We start from the raw sequence: 27,875 nt of genomic DNA, 5'->3' as shown, positions 1-27,875 counted from the left end.
TCCTTCCTTCCTTCCTTCCTTCCTTCCTTCCTTCCTTCCTTCCTTCCCTCCTTTCTTTTCTTCCTTCCTTCATTCTCCTTATTTACTTATTGCCCTTCAGTGGGCCCATGTTTATTTAAAGCAGGGGAGGTTTTTGTCAACCACTGTGTGGAGGGCCAAAATGCCTACAGCAAGAAGATATGTGGCCCATGGGCAGAAATACTATAATCTCTCCCTTGCAGAGAAGGCTATTTCATGTCAAAGCATGGTCTCACTCTTTAGTTCATCCCCAGACTAACAGCCATTAAGCTGCCTCCTATCCCTCTGAACATAGACACTCTGCGAGCCCCAGCTCCTGAGAGTGAGGCTTCATCGATTGCCCCCAAACCTAGCCAAGCTAGTAGGGAAGGTTCCCTCAGAAAGCTGCTGGTTCAGGCTGCACACTGGGAACTGCTCTACCAACAGACAGGGAGGGGCCAGTGTGTTTCTGAGAAGGAAAGCAACACAGGATGCAAAGGTCAGGGGGCACTGAGAATTCTTCTTTTTAATTTTAGTCAATGAGACAGCACAGTTTGCGAAGTGCTTGCAATGGACTTGCACACACGAGGACCTGAGTTTGGTCTCCAGAATCCACTTCGCCAAAATTAAGCACAGTGGTGCATATACTTGTCATCTCAGAGTCCAGGAGGGGAGCCACATGGGACCTCAGGACTCACTGGCCAGCCACCCAAGCTAGTGAGAGACTGAGTCTCAAAAAAAAAAAAAAAAAAAAAGAAATAAAAAAAGAAAAGCAAAAGGGAAGGTAGGACGGATGGAACAAAGGAAGGAAGGAAAGATGGAAGGAAGGAGGGAGGGAAGGAAGGAAGGACTCTCTGGCTTCCACACAGGTATCTCAACTCAATTAGAAAATGACCAATTTACCACCCAAGGAAAAACAAAAAACAAACAAAAAAAAAAAAACACCTCCTAACACTCAGCAAGACCTCAACAGTGCAGGTTTATAGGTAGTCTGAAATTAATAGGAGAACAGCAGCACACACGCAAATGCACAGGGCCCAAATTTAACAAGGAGGAACTGACATTTCATTTTTGTTGTAGTCTGTTGTTTTTTGAGAAAGGGTCTCACTACGCAGCCTTGGCCAGCCAGGAACTCACTATGTAGACCAGGCTGACCAAGCTGTCTCACAAAGATCCATCTGCCTCTGGTTCCTGAGTGCTGGGATTGAAGGCATGTGTGACCATACCTGGTACAGGTTTAAAGACTTTAAAATCTGTTACTTTAATGAATAAATTTTCTTACGTATCTTGGCAATTTGGTTTAAGGCCCAAATGTTCTGATTCTTATATAATGAGGTCTAGATATAAAAAATAAAATTGAGTTAGGCAAGGGGAAACACAACCCTGAGGGAAAGGACACACACTAGGAAATGACACCTGAATCATGCAATTTAATCATTCTTGGTGATTGGCTTTTATAAAACCAATATCCATTTTATTGGGAAAGTGTGTTAGAGTTCTGATAATTACCTCTGCATAACTGAATATATGCATTGCTGTGAAAATAAAGTGTAAATTGAAAATTAAAAACTGCTTATGCAACTGCATGGTACTGGCATAGGAACAGAATGGTGGACCAATGGAATCAAATAGAAGACCCAGAAATAAACACACACACACCTACAGATACTTGATTTTTGACAACAATACCAAAACCATACAATGGAAAAAAGATAGCATCTTCAACAAATGGTACTGGTCTAACTGGATGTTTATGTATAGAAAAATGCCAATAGATACATATTTACCACCCTGCACAAAACTAAAGTCCAAGTGGATCAAAGACCTCAATATAAAACCAGACACACTAAATTCGTTAGAAGAAAAAGTGGGGAGAAGCCTAGAACTCATTGGCACAGGAGACAACTTCCTGAACAGAACACCAATAGCACAGGCTCTAAGATCAACAATCAATATATAGGACCTCATGAAACTGAAAAGGACACTGTCATCAGAATAAAACGACAGCCTACAGACTGGGAAAGGATCTTCACCAACCTTATATCTGACAGAGGGCTAATATCCAGAATATATAAAGAACTTAAGAAGTTAAAAAGCAACAAATCTAGTAACCCAATTAAAAAATGGGATACAGAGGAACATCGAATGGCAGAGAAACACTTAAAGAAATATTCAACATCCTTAGTCATCAGGGAAATGGAAATCAAAACGACCCTGATATTTCACCTTATACCCATGAAAATGGCTAAGATCAAAAACTCAAGTGACAACACATGCTGGAGAGGATGTGGAGAAAGAGGAATCCTGCTCTTTTGCTGGTGGGAATATAAACTTGTACAACCACTTTGGAAATCAATGTGGCGCTTTCTCAGACAAATAGGAACAGTGCTACCTCAAGACCCAGCTATACCATTCCTAGGCATATATCCAAAACATGCTCAAGTACACAACAAGGACATTTGCTCAACCATGTTTGTAGCAGTTTTACTCATAATAGCCAGAAGCTGGAAACAACCCAGGTGTCCCTCAGTTGAGGAATGGATACAGAAACTATGGTACATTTACACAATGGAATATTACTCAGCAATTAAAAACAAAGAAATCATGAAATTTGCAGGCAAATGGTGGTATCTAGAAAATAATCATCCTGAGTGAGCTATCCCAGAAGCAGAAAGACACACAGTATATACTCACTTATAAGTGGACACTAAACATGTAATATAGGATAATCATACTAAAATCTGTACAGATAAGAAAGCTAAGCAAGAAGGACGAGCCTGGGTAAGATGTTCAATCTTCATTCAGAAAGGCAAATGAGAGGGACATCCAAAGAGGGAGAGAACAGGAAACAGAACAGGAGACTATCAGAGAGGGCCTCTGAAAGACTCCACCCAGCAGGGTAGCAAAACATATGCTGAGATGCATAGCCAAACTTTGGGCAAAGTTCAGGGAATCTTATAAAAGAAGGGGGAGACAGGAAGACCTGGAGAGAACAGGAGCTCCACAAGGAGCTCTGGACACAGGGGTCTTATCTGAGACTGATACTCCAACCAAGGACCATTCACGGAGAAAACCTAGAACCCCTGCTTAGATGTAGCCCATGGCAGTTCAGTATCAAAATGGGTTCCCTAGTAAGGGGAATCAGGGACTGTTTCTGACATGAACTCAGTGGCTAGCTCTTTGACTGCCTCCTCCTGATGGGGTAGCAGCCTTCCCAGGTTACAGAGGAGGACAGTGCAGCCAGTTCTGATAAGACTCCATAAGCTAGGGTCAGATGGAAGAGGAGGAGGACCTCCCCTACCCGTGGACTTAGAGAGGGGCAGAGGAGGAGATGAGGGAGGGAGGGAGGGAAGGGAGGGAGGGAGGAAGGGAGGATAGTAAGGAGGGGGCTACAGCTGGGATATAAAGTGAATAAACTGTAATTAATATAAAAAATAAAAATTTAATTAAAAAAACAGACCAGAAAAAAATCAAGTCATAAGATGCAAATGTGAAATGATACCTACTGATTTTAGTCCTTCATTTTAAGATTATCGCAACATTAAAATATTCACTCATGGCAAAATGATTATAATTTACTATTATTTTTCGATAGGTCAATGCAAGGCAGCACATTGGTATTAGCTTTCTCTTGACAAGCTGCTGTGGGGGAAGACGAGATTAAAAAACATAAGGAGTAGGAGTAAATGTAAGATACAATGACATATGGATAAAATGCTATGATTAACTCCATTATTTGTACACTAACATAAAAGAATTTTCAAAAGAAAAAATAACTCCTAATATTTTTCTTGGCAAAATTTCAAAACTCTTATTTCAATAATTCTATCTAATTTCCTGAGCAGTCTGAAGAATCTGTTAAGTCATCAATATGCTAAACAATACATAGAAATTGTGGTATTACAACTTAGAAGCCAAAGAGAAAAAAATAAGAAAAAGAAGCAGATCTAAAGCAACAGAAACTATATGCTAGAAACTGCAACTCCTCATTAAAACAACAACAATAATAAATAACTACCTGGCATAGGGCTGGAGAGATGGCTCAGCAGGTAAGAGTGGTTATGATTCAGTTCTAAGCACCTACATTAGGCGGCTCACAAGTGCATGATACTCCAGTTTTGGGGGATCCAACACCCTTGGAGTACATGCATGCACATGCTACACATAGAAACAAGCTGACACATACATTCACATACATGAAAGTCAAATAGATAAGAAAGTAAAATAGATAAGAACTCCAGCAGCAACTGTTAAGTGAAGGTTTGTACTATGTTGAGTTAGACATGCTGATGAGAACTAAGGAAGGGGTAAAGAGATTAAACAATGTATCCTCCAGGTTAGATCAAAGAGGTAGAGAAGAAAGGGATTTAAGAGCAAACCAGGACTACTGCCCAGACTCACATGCCAGAGCTCAATAGAATGTAGCTAGCAATACTGGGTAACATCCCCAAATCCAGATGAGAACCACTCTCATCAATGTTCAATGGATTAACATATATAAATTGATAATAATACAGGTAATAAAACCTACTTGACTTAAATTATTCAAATGATTCTTTAACATCAGCTATTGATAGCAATAGATATACTTAATTGTATAATTGTTTTAAGTGCAACAACTCCATGCCCATTTGTGACATAAGCTTTATTTTTTTAAACTGTGTATAGTGAAAACACTGGTAATCTTGTTTCAAAGCTGAGGTGCTTGTCAGAGTAACAACAGCACATATGGTTTTCAGGTACATCTGGTCAATGTGTGTGTTTATTTTATCCATACTGAATGTACATATGGCAATGATTCATACGTTGATCTATAGATAGCATTCAAAACTTATCTTTATGAAATCATTTCTCTTGGAAAAATTAACAAAATGGCATCTTAATTTCTGTTTCTATAAAAGTCATACCACTTTGTAATATGTAGACATCAAAGATTATATCTATGTTGTTTATTGACATTTATTAGTATTATCTCATTAGAAAGAAGGTAATTTAGTCTACCTATGAGACTGGAGAATGAACTCAAAATCTTATACCAATCCCCTTCTATGTACATGTACGAAACTGTCAAAGAATGAACTTAAAACACACACACACACACACACACACAGAGAGAGAGAGAGAGAGAGAGAGAGATCCCAAATCAAGGGAAAAAATATGCCCCTCTTATTTTAAGGGGATTTCATAGAATTGAAAAGCCATGCCTAAAGTGAGCATATTGCTATTTAAGATTACATTCTGATTGATTCTAATTATATAGTTTTAAGCTCGAAGGCTTAAAAGTTCTTTGAAGTTAGGAAGATTTTTTTAACTCTTTTAAGAAAACTGAAGCCCAAAAAGCAGGTAGTCAGAAAAAAATAAACCTTGTACTTCATAACAGAATGCCTAAAAAAGGTAAAACTACCTTTTTTCCACTCTGCTAAAAACACGTCTGTGAAAACATTGTTTAAAAACTAATCCATGTTCTGCTTGAAGCAGCAGTGCAATGCTGTCAATCAAGAAAGTTCTAAATTCTTTAAAGAGGAATCTGGAAATAAGTATGTCCATGAATTCAAAGTCAATTACAGTGTAACTAAAAACAAGGATGGAAGGTGAGGAAAACAGGGATGGGCAGATAGCCAGCAACCGGAGCAAACAATGTGAACGTGCATTTCACAGTTCCACATGCCATCAGAACTGTTCTCGGGATATACTCTTGCTATACAGAAAATGGGAACACACAGGCTGTACCCTGCACAAAACTTCCATGAGGACAGCGCTGTGTCCGGTCTCTGTTCCAGTGTATTAGAAACCACTGAGCCCACAGAAGGATATGATGAGAATCTGTTGGAAATGGAAAGGAAAAGTAGAGGCGGCTGCTCTGATTTCATCAAGCCATGGTGTACTACTCATTTTCCTCTATGCAGCGAGCATGTCCTGCGGCCCTTGACATTCTAACAACTGGTAATAAGTCTGAGTTATAAAGACTTCTCTTGATAGAAACAATGTGAAAGTGGGGAAACAGGACTTAAAAAAAGAAAGTTGACTAGCAATATACCTGTAAGAAGCCAACTTTAGGGGGATGGCTTGACTCTGCTGCTGTTTGACTGTCAGGGGTTCTTCACATGATGATGGTGTTCCCTAAGAAAGGTGAGTAACTATACACAGGTAGTAAGGCTGAATTCCATCATCCAGCATAGAATCATGTGTCTCAGTTGGTCACCCGCTGGTGGTGCTATTTAAAGAGGTCCTAGAAGCTTTTGGATACACTTTTGGTTATCCAGTCCCCCGGTAGCAGGGACTGGAACACCCTAGGACAGCTCTACATCAGACCCAAGCTCTCTCTGTGTAATGGAAAATCTTGCTTTGTTAACTTGAAAAGCCTTGGAATGCAAGTGGAGTAACTGCTGCCACCAGACTGTCAAGTGGGCATATCCTTGGGTTATTTTCTTAATTGCTAATTGATACAGAAGGACCTGATCCACTACTTACCCTATGCAAGTGGGCCGGAGCTATACAAGAAAGGTAGCTAGCAGGCCAGAGGAAGCAAGCCAGGAAGCAACATTCTCCCTGCTTTAATTCCTGCCTCCAGGGTCCTGTCTTGAGCTCCTGCTCTGGCTTCCTGCTATAAATAATAGATTGTAATCTGTATGCCTTTCTTTACCTAAGTGTCCTTATCACAGCAACAAAGGGGCAATCTAGGGCACTCTCTTTCCGCATCTGTTGAGACAGAAGCATGCAGCTTACGCTATCACTGCCATGGGAAGGAACCACTCACACCACTGTGAATGTTGCCAGACCTTCCCTGATATGAAACTGAGCATCAAGACAAATCCTTCCTCCATGAATCACTTTTGTTAAACAAACAAACAAAAAAAAACCTAACCCAACAAGTAACACATTTCTTTAAATTATGCTGTAACTGTAATAATGAATAATGATTATGCTCTAATTCTAATCCTGTGCACTTATATTAATGTAAACTAATAATAATTATACCCATCTGCACTATTTCAAGGATAATTTCAAAAATTATCCTTGGTTGTTGGGAAAGAAAGAAGCTTTTGGCAGAATACACATAATTGAATGAAATGATAGACTGCCCTATGGCACTTCACATTTTTCAAAATTATTGTCATTTACATTATTCCATTTGGAATAATTCTGCATAGGAGGTAGGAGTGCCAACCATGGTTTGCACATTCATGTTTCCTAAAACCTGCATGCTGAGATCCTAACTGCAAAGCTACATTAGCAGCAAGGGGTATAGTCTCTGGGAGAGTGACAAGAACATGAGGGAGGAAGCTTCAAACATGGAATTCAGGCCTTCTGAAGGAGCCCTTTCCACCATGCAAGAAAGAAAAAGACAGACTTGAATTAGAGCAGTCCCCGCCAGTCATCAGATCTCTCAGCTCCTTGATCTTGACTTTCCAGCCTTCAGAGCTCGAGGAGATAACTGATGCTTCACAAGACAGCCAGCTTGCTCTATTTCCTTATAATGTCCAAAGAGTCATCCAGGACAGCAGTGACAAGGCCCGCTCCGAAGTGAAGGTATTCCTCTTGCCCCTCTCCTACCATCTCCTCAGGAACAGTGGTCTGTGCACACATCTCTCACATACACACCATGTCACATATAAACAGCCAGCTGCTACTCCTTAACCCACACCAGCACACCCGGCACCCCACATCAACACAGATGCCTACTAGATTATCTACCAAGCACTCTTGTATCTTACATCAAGGAAGGAATCTACACATCCCTAATTTTTACACCTCTACTCACAAGGCAATAGCAAACGACACAACCTAAAGAGAAACTATAGAAGAATCGGGTTTAAGCCTTAATTTCTTCCCTGAGTTTCTCCTGCCTGTATAATTCATATGATAGCCTAATGTGCTATCAATCAATATAGTTATGACTGTATGAAGGTCACCCTTAATGAAGCAGTGAATATGATGATCCCCTTGCATCAGCAATGACCAGCACAGAATCTTTACCTAAACCCATGCACACTGCCCTATATCAGAGCATATTCCATAACATAGCAAAATAGATAACTGGTGATTTGTTTCTATTAAACTCTATTAATTACTTTTTCAACAAATCAATACTTAGTTTAGTGGTATGTATTATACACACACACACACACACACACACATATATATATATACATACATACACACACATATATAGCATTAGTCCTTAAATAGTTTAATGTGTATATTTTTACCCATATCAGAAAGTAAAAAGGTGGTAGTCAAATATATTATCACCCATCAGTTTAAGCCAGGAATGTAGCACTGAAGAGAATAAAGCAGATGAGGCAAAAACAAATACAAAAACATGAGAATGAATATATGCATTCTGCTAGGAATGGTGCTGGTACATAGCAGTAGTTCAATGCACATGACCAGAATGAGTGTTAAAATATCTTTTCTAGGTCAGAATCCTACATGGTGCTACCATGGCCCTTCCTTCTCATAGTCATCACTTTGACAACTGGCTTCCTCTCCTCTTCACTTTGATCTGAATGTCTACAGAGATGACCCTCCTCTATCCCAGCTTCTCAGAGCCATCATCTGGTTCTTGTCCAAGGACCTTGCTACTCACCCTATTTTGCAACCCACTTTTATAGAAAAGCATTACGCATCATCATTAACAGTAACACAGCCCTTATAGACATCCTTTCTTTATCTAACATATGTTTACTTTACAAGCCATCCCAGTACACCAGTCTCCCAACTGGAACAAACACTCAGCCCAATGGGCAATGCATGACCACTAAAATCAAATTTCTCTCTTTTCTCATACTCTCTCTGGAATCTACTCCAATCATACTTCAAATTCCATCATACCACTAATCTTACTCTTGTTCAAGCATTAAGACGACTACCTTCAGAATGTCTGATGGTCTGTCCTCTTTCTACACAATTTTTCAGCAGTATCAGCTGGTATTCTAGGCTGCTTGGTATCTTAGACTCTGCTCTCTCTGGCTTCTGAACTGCAGTCTCCGGCTCATTTTCATGGACTGTACAATTTGGGTTCCTCACTGCTCATTTCTTACACTTCATTTTTTTAACTACAATCACTCCCCATGAGGCTTCATCCAATCATGTAGGTGATCTGTGCATTACAATTTTTGTTTCTCTAACTCTGACCCTTTCCTTAACTTCAAGTTTGCATACCCCACTTCCTAATGAGCGTAGACTATCCATCATGCCAAAACTCAAGCTCTTGATGGTCTGTCCCATCTGTTCTTTCGGTAATATTTTTCCATTGTTTAATGATACTTCTGCTTTCCATTTGCTTTGTCCAAAGTTTGCCCTGTTACATGCTTGAGCCTTCCCCTTTTAACCCCTATATTCAAGGCAGCCACCAATCCTGTTTTTCCCTTTCTTAGTGTATTCAGAAGCCAGCTACTCTTTGTTCTTTTTACTGTTATGACATCTCAGTCAAGAACTGAGTTTTTACAACCTGAGACTAGATGGGCCATGGGCCTAGTGTAAAACTGGGTAGGACTGGTCCAATAAAAGAATGTTGTAAAAAAAAAAAATTGAGTTTTTAGTTATTTTTTCAGCTGTATTAATTTTTATATGTGTAAGTGCATGCATGTATATACACTATGTACATGCCTGGTGCCTGTGGGGCCAGAAGACAGCATTGGATTCCCTGGAAGTAGGGTTAAGTTATAGAGGGTTGTGAGTAGCCATGGGGTGCTAGTCTAGTCAGCAAGCCTGCATACATGTTCCTAACCACTGAGCAATCCTCCAACATCTTCATATATTGATTTCTGTGTATCTTGGAATAAAATCAGGAGCCTTGGACATGATGGAAGCATTCCATTACTGAGCAACACTCCCAGCTACAAGAACTTGTTTTTCCTTCAGGGCTGACTCATCAGTGACATGAACAGTACCCAGCCTACATCTCATAAACCCTTGCAGGAAATGACATTATTACCAGCATCATTATCAGCATTATCTGATAATTATCACTTCAATGCCCCAGGCTAAAGAGTTAAAAACAGCCTGAGTTTTTATTCAAAGCTTGAAAGACATGGTCACAAGTTGGATTTATTGCACATGCAGAACACTAAGTATTATTAGAAAAGCTTGGTATTACTTGATTGCCTCACCAACGCCTGACCCACAGAAAGGAAATAACCATAATACAGAAGGAAGCTGGAATAATACAAAAAGAGTGGGGCAAGGTAGAAGACACATTCAATCACAGCTATCAGGGGGCAGAAACAGGAAAATCTATGTGAGTTTGGTGCCAGACTGGCCTACATAACAAGTTCCAGGACTACATAGAGGCTCTTTCTCAAACAATGAGAGTGAAAGAGAGACAAACAAAGAGACAGACAGACACACACACACACAGAGAACTATGATTTTGCAAAGTCACTAACTTAAAATCCACTATTATTGTTGTTCTATAGACCAACAATGTCTTTGTCTTTCTATCTCAGAGTTATCTGTCCACCGTGTTCTTTTTCCACTGAAATAGTAATTTTAGTCACTTAGCACAAAGGTCAAAATAAAATAAAATTCAAGGTCCTATAAGTATCTGTTAGAACATCTTATTAAATAGATGGTATCTCCCCCCCCCCCCAGGAGCATGTAGCAGTGTTCATCTTTCAACTGGGAACAAGTGTATAATGTTGTATTAAAATGTTCAGACAGAATGAGAATTCACACTGCAAATGAGTAGGAAAAATACAATAGAACTAAATGATATGCAATCTATGACAGAATAGTATAAAGGGATATAAATACATTAGGGAACTTAGACCAGTCAAAGATGTTTTAAAATTTAAAGACTAAGGGATATGTCAGATGACACTTCAGAACTAATTGTTCATTCATCAGAATAAAAACACAAGTGTGTGTAGAGATAGATGTCCATGTAGAAGAAAATGCAACTTAAAGAAAGAGCCAAGGTTAGGAAAATAAAGCATAAAATGATCTTCCTTTCACACTGTGATCTTCATTTCATATAGGACTGAAGTATGTCTTAGAGATTTCCTCTACTTTTATCTTAATTAACAAGGTAGTTTCAGCTTTGTTTACTTGTTTGTTTTAGTCTGTAACAAGCTGGGCAAGTGCTCTACCACTGGGCTATATCCTTACAACTACTTGGCAATTTTATTTACGTATTTATTCATTTACTTGAGACAGAGTCTCAGTATGTCATCCTTGCTGTCCTCAAACTCAAAGAGCTCCAGTTGAAGGCATACTCCCAACCCCAGCTCAACTCTGTGATTCTTTCTGATGCCATGACTTCTTAGTATGAGTTAGTCAGGTGTAGCAACAACACATTCCTATAATACTAGCACTGGGAGGCCAAAGCCAAAGAAAGGATCAGCACAAGGCTGAGATCAGCTTAGGTTACATGGTAAGCCTAAGGCCAGACAGGGCTTCTGAGCAAGATCCTCTCTTTAAAATACATGCATGCATGCATCCAAACATTCATGCATTCATAAAAATATAGGATTATTTGTACAGTAAGTTTTTTCCCCAATATACTGATAGCCTAAGAAAGCTATTAGAAAGTTAGATGAAGTTTAAAATAAACAAGAAACAATATTCTCCTTTAGAGGGCTGCATTGTGAAAATGCATAGTTAAATGTGAACAAACCACAGAACATGAAACAAATGGAAGCAAAGAATATAATTAAATAAAATGCTCAAATACCAACAAGTAGAAGCTAAAAAAGAGGGAATGCTGTGGCAATTAGTTTTAGATTTTCATTATTTTGGAATGCATTCAACTTAGCAAAACTGATTTAAAAAAAAATGGGCCTCCCAGAAGTGGCCCACTTACCTTGCAATGGTCATACTGTAGCTGTAAGGCGGTAACATCCCCTCCAATGGGCATCTGTCTCTTAAGCTCTTCATCTTTCATGTTCAGCCATTTGATCAGTTCTTCAAGAGATGCTAGCAACCTGTTCCACTTCTCAGCACTGGCCTCCAAGTGGGCCCTGTTGGCAAACAGGGATGAACACATGAAGTGCGATCAATAAGAACGATACACACTACTATGGCCTAGTGACCAAGAATGATCAAACAGTGCTCACACCCAAAAACAGGAGGCACAAAGACATATCCAGGGAGAAACAGTTATTTCCAAAAAACTAGGTTATCTAGGTTATGTCTGTAATACTAACAGTTACAAACCAGGTTATGATACTTCACACATACTATATACATATTAAATGCAAAGATGCAAATAATTTTCTCATTTTTATCTAAATGCACAGTGAGGGGAAGCTGAGAAATGGAATGCATATAAAACATTTGGAACCTGGTAGGTGGTTCTTATTGTTAATCTCAGCACTCAGGAGACAGATGCAGGCAGAGCTCTGAGAGTTCAAGACCAGTCTGGTCTACATAGCCAGAGCAATGTAGGCAAGCAGGGGGATAACAGTAAGGCCTTATTTAAAGAACAACAACAACAAAAAAAAAAAACAAAAACAAAACAAAACAAACAAACAAAAAAACAGGGAAAAAGATAGAAGAAAAGAGAAACAGCAAACAGACAGGTACTGGTTACTACATAACTTGTATGGTTAAAAATATTTAAATAATTTATTTATTTTTATTTTATACGCATTGACTGTTTTGCCTACATGCATGTCTGTGTGAGGGCGTTTGATCCTGCAGTTACAGACAGCTGTAAGCTGCCCTGTATGTGCTGGGAATTGAACCTAGGTGCTCTGGAAGAACAGTCAGTGCTTTTAACAACTGAGTCATCCTTTTTCCATTTAGAGATAAAAATAAATACATTTTAAATAAGGTTTTCAATAAACATAACATTATATATTTTAAATATATATTATTTATAATATATATGTAATATGCACATGTGTAATATATTATATTACATATATTATATATATATATATATATATATATATATATATATATATATTAGTATGATGTATAATATATATATAGTCAGTCAAGGAACTAAGCTTTTCTCACCACTGGAATACTAAGATATATCTGCAGCCAGGAATGCAGACTTAGTGCTAAGCTGGTGAGATGGACTGTCTCGCCTATCTGGGATCAATCAGGTTCAGAGGGTCGAGGTTGTTGGAGATTCACATTGCCTCATTACACAACATCTTCCAAAGGGAAAGACTTTATGGGTGCCAGATATGACTTACCTTGGGGAGCTTCAGCTACACTGAACATACATTTAGAGTCCATGTCCCGTAAGATGACTTTTACCATGATGTTGGTATTAGGATCCTCACCTCCATAAATCTAATCCTTTACCAGGGCCATGAAAACAATGCAGCCAGCTCAGCAACTATTGTCAATCATAGCACCCAGTACTTTCCTGGGCTCCTCTGATCCACTTAAACTTCTGTCTCAACGCTAACGGTTTTGCTTTCGATAGCACAAATATTACCTCATTGTTCACATTTAGGTGCTATTTCCAGCGATACACATCTGATGATTATCATAAAGCTTGGCTCAAAGTTCATTTAGCTCACCTCCAGCTCACACTCAACAACCAGAGTCTATCGTCCAATATTCTTAGCCAAAAGTAAAAGCTGGTGTCTAGGTTTGCTTTAAAACACCATATGCCTCCGTACAGTTACTGCAAAGGCCAATTAGCTTTCCATCTCCTCACAGCTGCATTGCCACCTGGCTAATAAATGAACTACTCAAACTTGAACATTCTATGTCCCATTCCAAAAGGTTAGCCATAAAATACTAAAACATACTTTCTAACTCTTAAACATGTCCAAAAAAATTATAATTATCTCAAAACTGTATAGCTTAAATTTCATTTTAGTTTAGAAGTCAGGAGATAGATCAGTGGATGGAGTACAAGCATGAAAACTGGACTTAGGATTCCCAGAACCCACATGAAAACAGCCAGGCAGGCATGATGGCTACGTATGGTTGCAGCACTGAGGAGGCAAGGGAAGCTAGCGACAATAGCTGAAATCCATGAGCTTTGAGTTTGGCCAGGGACCCTGACTCAGTTAATAAAGTAGAGAACAATGGAGGAGACAATGGACTTCAACTTCATGCCTCCTATGCACTTACACACACATTTGCACCCGTGCAAACACATACACACAACACACACAAATAAAACATCATTTTATTTTCTTTCTTTTACTATCATTTCTGTTTTTTCACAGATGCCAGGATTGACCTCTCTTGGCAAAACTGTGTTTTGACAAGTTCCTGATTCTGCTTAAGCTCCAGCTTTTCTGTATTCCTATCAAACTGGGGCAAGATTTCCTGATAAACAAAAAATTTTCTTGTCATAGAGCACAGCTAAATAATTCCAATTATACTAATTGAAATCCCTGTAGAGTCATAAGCCATAATGGAAAATACTTGTTGCACAATATATAACTGACAGGGCTGTTGCAATTGCTTACCAACCATTTTTAAAAGAAAAAAAAAAAAAAAAGCTAAAAATCACAGGTCCCTATTCAACCAAGAAGTGCTGAATATCTCTAGAGTAGACTACTTATATGCAAATCTGACCTCTTCTTCCTCAGCTGTATCTTCAGTGTCTGTGGTTTCATCATCAATCAATAACTAAGCCACATATTATGTTCCTTGATAATCCAGTCCTATATGTTTTCTGGAGAGCACACAGATGTTTGTGTCAATGCAATGGACTCTATTCACTGTACAGAAATACTGGAATTGATCACTAAGCATTATGGTGTTCAGGGAATTCAGCCCCGGAAGGACCATTTGCATAAATGAAGGTGATACTTTTACAAAGGATACTAAAGACGCTTTGAAATGAAAATGGAAGCATTAATTCCATGTGTTTCTCTGCACCTCTGCGTTCCATAATAAACCCTGAGCTCATCAGACAGAAGCTGTGCCTGGAAAACCTGTTCTGCTTATTCTCTAGTACATTGCATTTGTGTGCTTAGCAGATTACTACCATGTGCCCAAATAGACACAGGCTTCCGTAGTAGCCTTTGGTGTTCCTGATTCACTTCAGTTCTTTCATCTTTCAAGAGGAAAGCCTTTTTCCTGGCCAGTGGGTTAAAGGCCCTGTAAGGGAAACTGCAGTTTGTACTTGGCTTAGTTGTCTCACTATGGACTATGAACATTTTATAGCTCAAGTTGTCCCAACACTACTGACAGCAGGTCACTGACATATTCTGGGCATTTTCAGGTAAAACACTGCTTTACCTAACTCATTATCTGCAGAAACGTCTTTCAGTAATTGACTTGTCAGTGTCTTCTTTGCATCAGTTCATTCTTTGTATTTCTATGTGCAATGCAACAGTTCCTTTCCCTGATGACAGTATTAACCTTGGACAGTATCTACCACAGATTCTGCTTCACGCAGATACCCCTTTCTAGATGATATCTGTTTTTACAAAGCCCTAAGTTTTACAACTTTTTGCATGACCAGATATTTAAAAATTATAATATAAAGGCTTGTTAGAAGACAAAAATTCATTAAAAGCTTACTTTACCAATTGACTATGGCAGAAAAATAATTATAGAGTGCAATGCATACTTCTATCTGTTTTAAATCACCAAAGTGATTTTTTCAAAGGAATTGTCATCAAACAAGTTATCATACCCCTGTCCAGAATATAAACATCAACAAAGAAAATTGTGTATGCTAAAAGATACTAGTTTGCAGAACAGGGTCACAGATCAGTTGGTCGAATGTTTGCTTAGCATGCACAAGGTCCGGTTTAATCCCCAGCACCTCATAAATCAGGGAGGTGGTACCTGCCTGTAACCTCAGCACTCAGGAGGTAGAGGCAGGAAGATAAACAGCTCAAGTTCATTCTCAGCTACAGCCTGTTACACATGAGACCCTGCCCAAAAAAACAGAAAAAGGAAAGAAAAATCAGGAAGCTGGCAGCAAGAGGGAAGAGAGAGGAGGAAGAAGTTTTCATTTATCAATATAAATGTTCATGGAGCATCCCTCAGGTACAACACTGCTTCCAAAACAAAAAGGCAAACTGACATCAATATATGGTCCAAGGAGGAGAAAGTCAAGTCTGCCAAATGCACTCCCAAAATGGGAGATCTAATACAGGCTCTACTAAGTATTAGGACACAGAAGCAGCCACTGGGAGAAACCAGCAACCCAGGCTTTGATTAATAACAGCAGAAGGAGGGAAAACATAAATTGCTCATTTACACTGCACACAAGTCAAATACTTTTGCAAGATCAGTCTCCTAAAGTATATAAGGATCTCAGTGAAGAGGAGGCAAAGACATATTACTTCTTGTACCATTAAAACAACAACAACAAAAACATCTGTACAGACTCAAATCTGTACTTCTAGGGAGAAATGTGATTTCTTTTCTGTTTATTGTGAAGCCCACTTAATTTAAATTGTGTTTTAATAAAATTAAAAAAAAACTTAACTAATGTAACTAAGAACATATGCATCAGGTAACAACATTGAAAACAGATTATTCCTGCTTGCAAAATGGGCATGAAGACTTATCAAGTAAAACAGGGAGTCCTTAAAATCCAGCCATTAAAGAACACCCCAAAGCTATGCTCGGATATGGCTGGTACCTGTGATGTGTGGCTATTGAACATACATTTAGGTTCATTAAGACTGGTAAGATTTAAATTCAGTTCCTCATTTACGTTAGCCACATTTTAAAAATTCAATATACCACTTATGACTAGTGGGTCATGGGTGACCAGCCTCCTTTCTGCCATTCCAGAAAGTCCTGTAACCCTAAAAGAGAATGCTGTAACCATGAAAGAGGACCTCCTTGCTCTGCTATGTTTCAAAAAAGACTGTGATTTTATAATACGGTTAGCAAAAACAACTCATTCTTAAGGTTAAGAATGGCACTGTAAAAGGTGATAACACGCAATATAAAGGGTGATGGCAAAGGCTCATCTTCTCTAAGAACTTGGAAAATGGTGCTCAAAGCTTTAAGAGGCTTATAAAAGAAATGCAAGATAGAATTTTATCTTTGAACTCTGTTTCCATTATATTTGACAACTTCCCCGGCCTCTGAAACCTCTTGTTAGGATGGATCTATATTAAACATCATAAAGCTGATAACTGGATATTTAATTAACATAATCTTATATTAAATAAATTTAATTTTAAAATGTAAGTCATGCCATTCAATCTTGAATTTATTAGTATAATTCCACTTCAGTTTTACAAGTGATCATAAAATACTGCCAGCAATCTTAAGAGCCTATTTTCATAAGTGAAATCTTAAATCTTCAGCTAACTTGTATACTGACTTGACATATATAATGCTACCTGTTGTTTATTTAAGATGCTAAGGCTATTTAGTACACTGAATTTTAGTATTTGAAATATTCAATGGCCAGCCAGAAGACTTTAAAGTAATGCTTAAGGGAGTTGTTGCAGAGACTTTAAAGTAATACTTAAGGGAATTGTTCCAGTGACCACACTATGGTCAAAGTAGGTAATGTCTTAAGTACTTAAGGGTAGATTTGGTGAGCAGGGATCAAGAAGCAGCAGACAAGAGCCAAACGTGACTGTCATGACTATCTTCTGCGAGGCTCCAGCCAGCAGCAGATCGAAGACAGAGGCTGGGACTTGTAGCCAAGCATGGGGAGAAACTCTGGGCCTGTGGAAGTGTTGGGGGAAAGATAGAAGGACCCAAAGGTGGCAGAAACCTCATGAGAAGACCAACAGAGATAACTAACCCAGTCACATGGGGGCTTTCAGAGACTGAGAAATCAACTAAGGAGCATTCATGTTCTGGACCTAGGACCCCTGCACACATGTAGAAGATGGGCAGCTTAGTCTTCTTGTGGGGGGCTGGAAAGTGGAGGGGAGGGCTGTTTTTAACATGGACTCTATTACCTGCTTTTGGATCACTTCCCATCTGGCAGGGCTACCTTGCCTGGCTTCAGGGAATGAAGATATGCTCAGTCATGATGTGATCTGATATGCTGGGGAGGGTTAATATGGGGGAGGGGAGCTCCCCTTTTCTGGGGGAAAAGGAGAAGGGGTAATGGGGACTGGGAGGACAAGAGGGAGGGAGCACCCCTGGGACATAAAGTAAATAAACATTAGTTTATTTTTTAAAAAAAACAGTTATATTGTTATATTAAAAAAAAAACAGTAGATTTAGCATACACAAAAAAATTAATAAGCAGCAAATATCCACTTTCTAAAAAAAATAATTAAAGGAAACATTCCCTTTCATGATGATATCAAGCTAAACACTATTTGAAATATAGATTCCAGAAATATTCTCCATTCAGAGGAGCAAGGGCTCCTCAGTTAAATGGCCTCATCCTCAGAAAATAATTAAGTCATCCACAAAAAGAGAGGCTTGGAGAAAACAAAAAACAAAACAAACAAACAAATAAAAAAAAAAACAAGATCTTTGAAGATATAAGTATACAGTACTAAATTAATACAAAAGAAATGCTAGTGTGCCCCCCAACCCATACACACACACAAAACTTTGTAAAGCCACAAAGCTCAGGGATGGCTCAGTTGGTAAAATGCTTGGAATGCAAGCATGCTCAGGTTCTCAGCACCCACACCACTGAAAAGGGGGGCAGGAGGATCCCTGGGGTTCCCTGGCTCCAGGTTCAATGAGAGAACATGGCTCAAAAGAATAAGGTAGAGAGCTGTAGAGGAAGATGCACAGCTCTGCCCTCTGCCCTCTAGGTATGTGTGCCTATCTGCAGATACATCTGAAAAGGCACATGCTCATGAATACACATGCACACACAGAAAGGGAGGGAGAGGAGAGAGTAGGGAAGGAGGGGGCTCCTTTTTCAGATAGACTGTCCTCCAAGGCCAGTTTATGCCTGAGACCCTTACGTTTACTGTCCATTCCAGGCTTAATATTCAGAGTATTTCTACTGGCTTCTAGGCAAGGAAAATGGAAGAAATTAGCCTCTATTAGAGACCATTTCAAGTAAAGCAGGCAATTAAGAGAAAAGTCAATTTTCAATTAATTACGGGAAAGAGTGCTGAAGAGTCTGAAAAAATATTAAAGACATTAGAAAATTGGATACCAATATAAAGCAATGTGAGAACCAGGCTGGACTCCAAAGGCCAAAGAGATAAGAAGTGTTCTGAACAGCAACTCTGCCCAAATCATTTGCATGTATAATGAAGAAGGCGGAGCCCAAACTGGCCCAGTGAGGAATGTTGTGTACAATAGACCTTTTCCACTTTTGCATGTAGGGTGTCTCACTTTAGAGAGCTGCCTTGAATAGCGATTGCTGGGAGTTCTGCATTAGCAATCTAAGCTCTAAACCATCTCCTTTCACCTGGCTTCTGTCAGTTCTTCCCATGGCACTAGAGCTCTTAAGGAGGCCACCTGAATCTACTTTTTTTCAAATTTGTTCAGAATCCAGTGAATTTCTTGAACATTTCCTACACTAGTGACTAAGATATGAAAGCAGTTGGGGAAGAGAAGAATTTCCATGTCTTTTGAATTAACTAGTGCCAAACAAAGTGATTAATAACAATAATAATAATAATGAAAACATGGAGCACTCCCTGGAGACACTTTGTGTGGCTTCAATGAAACACGCATGGCACTCCTATTGAGGAAATTCTCACTTCACATGTAGGGAACTGAGGCACACATGGGTCAATAACTTGCCCACTGTAGCGAAACTGTTACATGGCAACACCAGTATCTGAACACAGTGTCTCTCCAAACTGCAATGATCCTCCAAAACTGCCCTGTTCCACTTTTTTTTTTAAGCTGAGCTTCCTACATGAAAGACTGCCCAATAGTTATAAAAATACACCAGTTTTTCTCATATACATTTGTAAATGATATGTGATTTACTTTTTATTTGTTTGAAGATAAAAATTCTTTCATCATTAGTTTCACATATCTAATCATGGAAAACACAAGTGAGTCAACAGAGATGTAAACGAAGCATCTATATAGCATAAGCAGAGCTTGGGCTTCCATCTCTGATACAAATAGAATAGCTGGCTGATGCAAACACGATTGCCAAGTGGAGCTATAGGGAGGAGAGACTACAGCATGCCACAACTCATCAGACCTAAGAAAACAAGGGGTTGTAAGTTTTTTTCTGAGAGATCCAGAAAAGTGCAAATGTTCCAGGATATGCTACATTTATTCTTAATGAAATCATTCATGACAAATAATAGTGGAAGATTTCTGTTCTCTGGCAGTCACTGCATGGATTGCAACCACCAACTGAAGCAGAACCACTCACAGAACCTCATATGTGAAAAATAGCCTACTGTCTACTTTCACCCGGGTCTACTGAGACTGAGAAACTATCAAGTCACTCGACTTAGTCTTCCTGATAATCAAGTGTGTTGAATACTGATAGTACAAACTGGCAAAGTTCAGAAGGGTGAAGTAATTGTTCCAAGATCAGAAAATAAATAGTAAAGTGCAAGAATCAGATTTGGGGTCATTTGGTTTGAATATGCATATTCAATACATGATATAAACAAATTTGAGGCTTTTTACCAACATTCCTCTTTGGGATTATCACTCTCACTAATATGTTCTTTTGTCAATATCCCTTAACTTATTGTTCATCAGAAACTGTCTATCATCTACTGCATGTGACTTTAAGATATGCTTGAATTCCAGTAAAAATCCCATCCTGTTACTCTGAGTAATTTGTCAATGCTGCTTCTTTGTCAGACTCCTGATTCTAAGGTCCATACTGAACTGAATTTTCTCTCACCCAAAGCAGACATGAATCATCACTTTTCCATTTTAGTGTCTATAGGAGGCAATTAATCCTGATAAATTTTCAAATTGGACATAGACACTTGGTGAAACTGAGCGATGGTGGCTCACACCTTTAATCCCAACACTCAGGAGGCAGAGACAGGCAGATCTCTGTGAGTTCAAGGCCAGCCTGGTCTACAAAGTGAGTCCAGGACTGTTACACAGAGAAACTGTGTCTCAAAAAAAAGCCATAGATAGATAGATAGACAGACAGATAGAAAGAGAGAGAGATAAATTCAATGCCAAGATTTTATAAGATTTACATTCAAATCCTGGCTTAGACCCTATTACCTCAATCTTTATATTGATTAAATTTGTCTTATCATGACAGCAGAGTCACTTGCTGAGAAGCCATGAGATCCCTCCAGCATAAGTTAAGCAACCTCGTTATGTGGGGTCAGCTACTGCATACACAGAGCTGGTAAGCTGCTGCACAGCGCATGACTGCTAAAGGAAGTGATTGTTCTACATGAGTACAACGGCGCTGGAGTGCAATCTCAGCACTCTGAGCATGAGGATGAAGAAGAGGGAAAGGTCAGGGCCTGGAGAGATGGAGTTCTCAAGTGAGGCACAGCTCTTGCTGAGACCCCAAGTTGGCTCTCAGTATCTATGGAGCAGCTCCCAGTTGCCTGTAAATGCAGTTCTAGGGGATCCAATTTCCTCTTGTCCCTCCACGGCTGCTATGCATATGGTGTGCACACATTTCCAAATGCCATATACATTCACATAAAAAAAATAAAGGTTTTGGTTTGGTTTTTAATAAAGCATTAAAGGTCAACATTGCCTACTCAACAAACTCAAGATCAACCTCGGCTATAGGACGCCTATTCTTTAAAAAGTGTATGCCTTTAATTCCAGCACTTGAAAGGCAAAGACAGGCAGATTTCTGTGAGTTCAGGGTCAGTCTGGGCTATATAAGCAGTTCTAGGCCAGTAAGAGCTACATAGTGAAACATGGTCTCAAATAAATGCATGGATGGATGGATGGATGGATGATAGCAATGGCTCTAGTGATTTTATCACAGTAAGATATATATAATATAATGGTAAACACTTGGCAATTAGCAAGTGTTGGTGACATTACCTTCATTACTGATGTAGTGTCTAACACATGATTATCTGTGAATGGCCTGGCACCAACAGCAGAGTACACTGGGTATAATGAGGCAAAAACTTTAAAGTATTTTTAAGTTCCAATTTATTCTTTTGGTAGTGCTGAGGAATGAACCTAAGACTTCATCGATGGTTAAGCAATCTACTTACACATCTTCAGTCCCAACCAGGAAGAAACAGACTTTGGATTTCAATCTTAAACAAATTCTGATAGAGTTGCCTTGGTGATAGACTATCTCTTTCTGATATACAAAAGTCTAATAAACTTGGCCCACACATACACACACGTTTTATTTTAAAGTAGAGTATTCTGACCTGATGCTAGCAGATTTTGCTTTCAAATCATTCCATCTTTGGTTCATGTCATCCAGTCGATGCTGAAGCATCGTTGCCTCCTCAGAATTCCCCAAAGCTTTCACCATCTTCTGCCTGTTTCCATCGATGCTTTTAAATATGTCATTGTGGGCATCAATTTCTGCCTGGATGTCCTAAAGAGAAAAGCAAAGAGACAATGCAAATGCTAAAGGTCACTGATGGTATGCTGTGGGGTATCTATGTGGACAGTTACTCTTGTATTTGTAAGAGTTGTATTCAATTGAAACACTTAACCTTTGGTAATATATAACAAAACAAAATGTCCCCACAGTTCCAACACTGAAAATAACAGCCTTTAAATCTTCAATGCATTGCTAGGTGCAGAGGTGCACACCTGTAATCCCAGCATTGAGGACAGCAAAGGCAGGCAGGTCTCCGTGAGTTTGAATCCAACCTATTATACAAAGTGAGTCCAGGACAGTCAAAGCTACACAGAGAAACCCTATCTCAAAAAAGCAAAAGGAAACAAACAAACAAACATGAATAAATCTTCAATACATAGATTTCCCATGTCCTAAAAGCAAAAATTAAAATAACCTACATGCCATGTACTATCCTATTTGATGTTAGTATTTTAGAGTGGGCAGTTTTTAGAATTTCATAACTACTATTATAAATCAAGACACCATGTAATCTTGGATATTTTTCACATTTTGACAAACTTGCTTTCCTTCTGTCTGCCCTTTGAATCTCATACAATTTATTCTAAAACTTTTTTAATTTTTAATTTATTCTAAAACTTTTTTAATTTTTTATTTAACTTTTATTAATTACACTTTATTCATTTGTATCCCCCATAAGCCCCTCCCTCCACCCTCATAAGCACTCCATAAGCCCCTCCCCATTCCACCCTCCCTCCCCTTTCTGCATGCATGCCACTCCCCAAGGCCACTGATAGGGGAGGTTTTCCTCTCCTTTTTCTGATCTTAGTCTATCAGTTTTTATCAGAAGTGGCTGCATTGTCATCTTCTGTGGCCTGATAAGGCTGCTCCCCCCCTCAGGGGGAAGTGATCAACGAGCAAGCCAACCAGATTATGTCAGAGGCAGTCCCTCTTCCCATTACTAGGTAACCCACTTGGACAATGAACTGCCATGGGCTACATCTGTGCAGGGGTCCTAGGTTATCTCCATGAATAGTCCTTGGTTGGAGTATGAGTCTCTGGGAAGTTCCCTGTGTTAAAATTATCTTGTTTTGTTGCTCTCCTTGTGGAGTTCCTGTCCTCTCCAGCTCTTACTATTTCCCACTTCTTACATAAAATTCCATTCACTCTGCCTGACAGTTGGCCATCAGGCTCAGCATCTGCTTTGATAGTCTGCAGGGCAGAGCCTTTCAGAGGCCCTCTGTAGCAGGTTCCTAGGTTGTTTCCTGTTTTCTTCTTCTGGCTTTCAGAGGCCCTCTGTAGCAGGTTCCGAGGTTGTTTCCTGTTTTCTTCTTCTTCTGATGTCCATCCTCTTTGCCTTTCAGGATGGGGATTGAGCATTTTTAGTTAGGGTCCTCTCTCTTGCTTAGTTTCTTTAGATATACAGATTTTAGTGGGTTTATCCTATGTTGTATGTCTATATGAGTGAGTATATACCATGTGTGTGTCTTTTTGCTTCTGGAACAACTCACTCAGGATGATCCTTTCCAGGTCCCCCCATTTACCTGCAAATTTCATGATTTCCTTATTTTTCATTGCTGAGTAATACTCCATTGTACCACAATTTCTGCATCCGTTCTTCAATTGAGAAGCATCTGGGTTGTTTCCAGCTTCTGGCTGCTACAAACATGGTTGAGCAAATGTCCTTTTTGTGTACTTGAGCCTCTTTTGGATATATGCCTAGGAGTGGTATGGCTGGATCTTGAGGAAGCGCTATTCCTAGTTGTCTGAGAAAGCACCAGATTGATTTCCAGAGTGGTTGTACAAGTTTACATTCCCACCAGCAATGGAGAAGGGTTCCCCTTTCTCCACAACCTCTCCAGCATGTGTTGTCACTTGAGTTTTTGATCTTGGCCATTCTGATGGGTGTAAGGTAAAATCTCAGGGTTGTTTTGATTTGCATTTCCCTAATGGCTAATGAGGTTGAGCATTTCTTTAAGTGCTTCGGTGCCATTCGATAGTTCTCCACAGAGAGTTCTCTGTTTAGCTCTGTTCCCCATTTTTTAAGTGGATTACTTGGTTTGCTGCTTTTCAGCTTCTTTAGTTCTTTATATATACTGGATATGAGTCCTCTGTCAGATAAGTGCAACAGAGCCTGGGAATCCCTGTCCAGAGAGGGCCCCACAGGGAAGGAAGGAAACCATGCTGTCTTGGGTCACCTAGTCTTTGCCTGGGGAAAGTCTCGCAGACCGCAGACAGGCGAGTACGCCCAGCCATCAAGGATCCGGGCCCAAGCAGGGAGCACAGAGTCACTGGGAACCCAGCTCCCTCAGACTAGCAGGCAGACGCGTGCCGCCAGCCCAGAGATCTGCTTTATTCTAAAACTTTTAAAGAACAGTCATACATACATTTAGCTTCACTAGATATAATAAGGGAAATAACTTTGCTTTTTTTAAACAGAAAAAGTTTTCTTGGTGGGAAGATGAATAAAGTAAAAATTAACAATAAAATTGCTTGCAAAATGTAAGGAAGAACATGACAATGTATATCTAAAGCTATAAAACTATTGTCAAAGTATGTATTCTAAAAACGTTAATGCATAAATACATTCAACAGATTGCTTGCTTTAAACTGAAAGGTATAATACCCTAGTGGTAATCAGCAATTGAGTCTAAAAACTATGGCACAAAGCTATGATATGTATATAGATGTTTTCAAGCTATCATATGCACTTATATAAAAATACAAGACTGAGAAAAATAAAAAAATAATACAATCTTCATCTAAAAGAGTTACAGAAAAATCTAGATTTTCTTGTTATGTATATTTCTCTGGATTTTGAAAAGTTTCTACGTATCGAAAAGAACACTTTAGTAACAGACAAACTTTACAATTTTAAAGAAATGTAAGCCAGGTGTGGTGGCATATGCCTTTAATCCCAGCACTCTGGAGGCAGGTGGATCTCCAGGAGTTCAAGCGAGTCCAGGACAGGCAAGGCTACACAGAGAAACCTTGTCTTAAAAAAAAAAAAGAATAAAGAAAAGAGAAAGAAAGAAAGAGAGAGAGAGAGAGAGAGAGAGAGAGAGGGGAAGGAAGGAAGGAAGGAAGGAAGGAAGGAAGGAAGGAAGGAAGGAAGGAAGGAAGGAAAAACAAATGTAGAGGTTCTGATCAGTGATCAGTGTTTTACCCCAGTCTCATAATACTCCTTTTGTATTAACTTGGCTGGTATCTTGAATCCTGAATTAATCAGAAGCAGCCTGATGGTAACAGACTGGCATGATAGTCAGTAGGAATGAACACATGATTATGAAATTACCAACAGAAAACAGATACCAGAGGGGCCCATGCAAGTGTGGTACTCTCTCTATCACTCACAGTGTAGGTTAAGCAATGTACCAGAGTAGTAGGCAATGAATCTGAATTAGGAAGAGGGAGCTTGTCTTCTTATATAAGCCTCTTATGGGGCTCTGAGGTTTTGTGCCCTCAGCTTCACCATTAGATTGAAATTCTCTCCTAAATGTGATAGGGGGTGGAGATGGGGCTTCAGAATGATGGTCAGGTCATGGTGCAGAGACTTTTTGGCAGGATTAATATCCTTCTGAAAAAGAGGCCCCCAAGGTTGCCTTGCCCTTTCTACTCTGAGAGAACATAGTGTGAAGGCGATGACCTGGAACCAGAAAGTGGCCTCTCACCAGCCACCAAAGCTGTAGGTGTCTGATCTTGAACTTTCCTTTCTTCACAATGGGAGAAATAAATTCTACTGTTTACATTCTAGTCAGCTTAAGTCACTTTGTTACAGTAGCTGAGCTGAGACAGCATCCCTCTTGAGGTTCTCCACTTCTAAATCAGCACAGGGGAAAAGTACATTGAATATCCAGAATGATTTTTCTCCATTTAAAAAAACATTTCTGAATGGCTGCTCAGCTTCTGGCTAGGATCAAGTATAAATTCCATTTCTGATAAGCACCCATGTGCCTTTTTTTCAAGGCCCAAGGCTGACGGGCCTGCATTAAAGTGATTATTCTTTACACAGACCCTGCATTAACAAGGGTCTCTATGGATGAAAGGGCCTTTTGCACCTTGCTCCCCACTCATCCGGTTAGAGAGATGCCATGCTCTGCTAGCATTTCTAATGGTATTTGTGATGTCTAACTTGGTGTTTAAAAAGTCAAATTTGGGAAGAGGAGGAGATGAATACAAAGTATGATAGACTTGCCCTACAAGATTTATCCTATAAATTTGCAAGCCATTAAACCCTAACCATAAACCCAGTTATGCCCTGCAGATTCACCTGCTTTACATACCCAAGAAGCAGCCATACCCCACAACAAAGCCAAAGAGCACTGCATCATTTGCAATCACTGGCATTCCAGAGCAAGGCAAAGCAGATATAGGAAAAGAAGCAATGAGGTACACTGACTCAAGGTTCTTAGGTTGGGCAATTCTTATGCATGGAAAAATGGCAATCTCATGATCATGAGACAGGAGAGGCAAGAGCTGAAGATGGGACAAGAGGGAAGAAGTTTTACTAAAAAGTTTTTTGGTACAGTCCCCTGAATTTCACAGCTCCTGGAATGAAACTATTATAGACACATAAAGTCAGTATATTCAAGGTGTTCATCATCTCAAATAGCTCACATTTCTTTTGATGAGAACATTCAAAATCCTCTTATATAGCTGGGCACAATAGTGCATACCTGTAATCCCAGAACTTGGGAGGAGATTGCTGGAGGATCGCGAATTTATGGTCATGTTTACTATCTAGCAAATCTAAGGCCAGCCTGAGTTACCTTTTTTGAGAACCTGCCGTGTAAAGAGGTGAATGTGGTAGGTGGGGAGAGGCAGCTACAAAATCTTCTAGCTACCTGAATCATAAAATCTGCAGTATCATTGATTATCACCAGCAAATCATATATAGATCTGTATATAAAGCTTAGAACTACCTTTGCAATGCTGTAAATATATATCATTATTTCTCAAGAGAATCAATGGTACAATCAACAAAGCCTCTATTTGCTTTCCATTGCCAAGGGAACTTGGCTTCACATTCCCTGCACTGATTCCTGAGTATTAGTGGACCACACCTAAAGTCACCACACAGCCTCAGGTCACAACATGCTAACATGAGTCCTGGCTCCTTTTCCCCTTCATATCCTAGAGAAGCAGAAAGACAGATGTATGATGGGGTATAGGAACTCTTCTGCGTGTTTCACAAAAGCCCTCCCTAACTTCAGAAGTTTGGATGCTGCCAAGAGTGAAGCAAATTCCTTATAATCATGGCTGGTGATGTACTTTCCTATTCAGCAAAGATGGTGAATGGAATAAAACAACAAGGATACAGAGAACACTCTCAGCCAATAAGATATATGTCTTGAAAACTAAGGGTGATGTTCATACTGGAATAAAGCTTTCAAGATATGGAAAACCATTCGATACATGAACAACATAAATGGTTAGGAAGAAAAATCAACAACCAAAGAGTGATCAAAGCAAAAGAAATCGGCACATGTTATTTTGTTTTATTTACCATTTGGTGACATATTCTGCAAAAACAACCAGAATTTTAAAAAAACAACAAACAAAACAAAACAAAACAGAAAAT

The 27,875-nt window shown here is 39.3% G+C and overlaps 1 protein-coding gene across 4 annotated transcripts in view; it reads right to left on the bottom strand.

The window, feature by feature from the left end:
* Positions 1–27,875, bottom strand: part of Utrn (utrophin) — a 538,848-nt gene that overhangs the window by 149,107 nt on the left and 361,866 nt on the right. For all 4 annotated transcript variants that reach the window (XM_055627734.1, XM_055627735.1, XM_055627736.1 and 1 more), the window contains 2 exons: positions 22,134–22,306; positions 11,804–11,960 (listed from right to left, as the gene is read on the bottom strand). In XM_055627734.1, the coding sequence (XP_055483709.1) occupies positions 11,804–11,960; positions 22,134–22,306 (330 nt within the window). The remainder of the gene's footprint in view (positions 1–11,803; positions 11,961–22,133; positions 22,307–27,875) is intronic.

Source organism: Psammomys obesus, unplaced genomic scaffold (assembly GCF_907164565.1).
Source record: "Psammomys obesus unplaced genomic scaffold, mPsaObe1.curated_primary_1811, whole genome shotgun sequence".
In the NCBI taxonomy this organism is placed as follows: Eukaryota; Metazoa; Chordata; class Mammalia; order Rodentia; family Muridae; genus Psammomys; species Psammomys obesus.
Note: the sequence above shows the minus strand (reverse complement) of the source record. Positions and strands in the feature narration are given on the sequence as shown.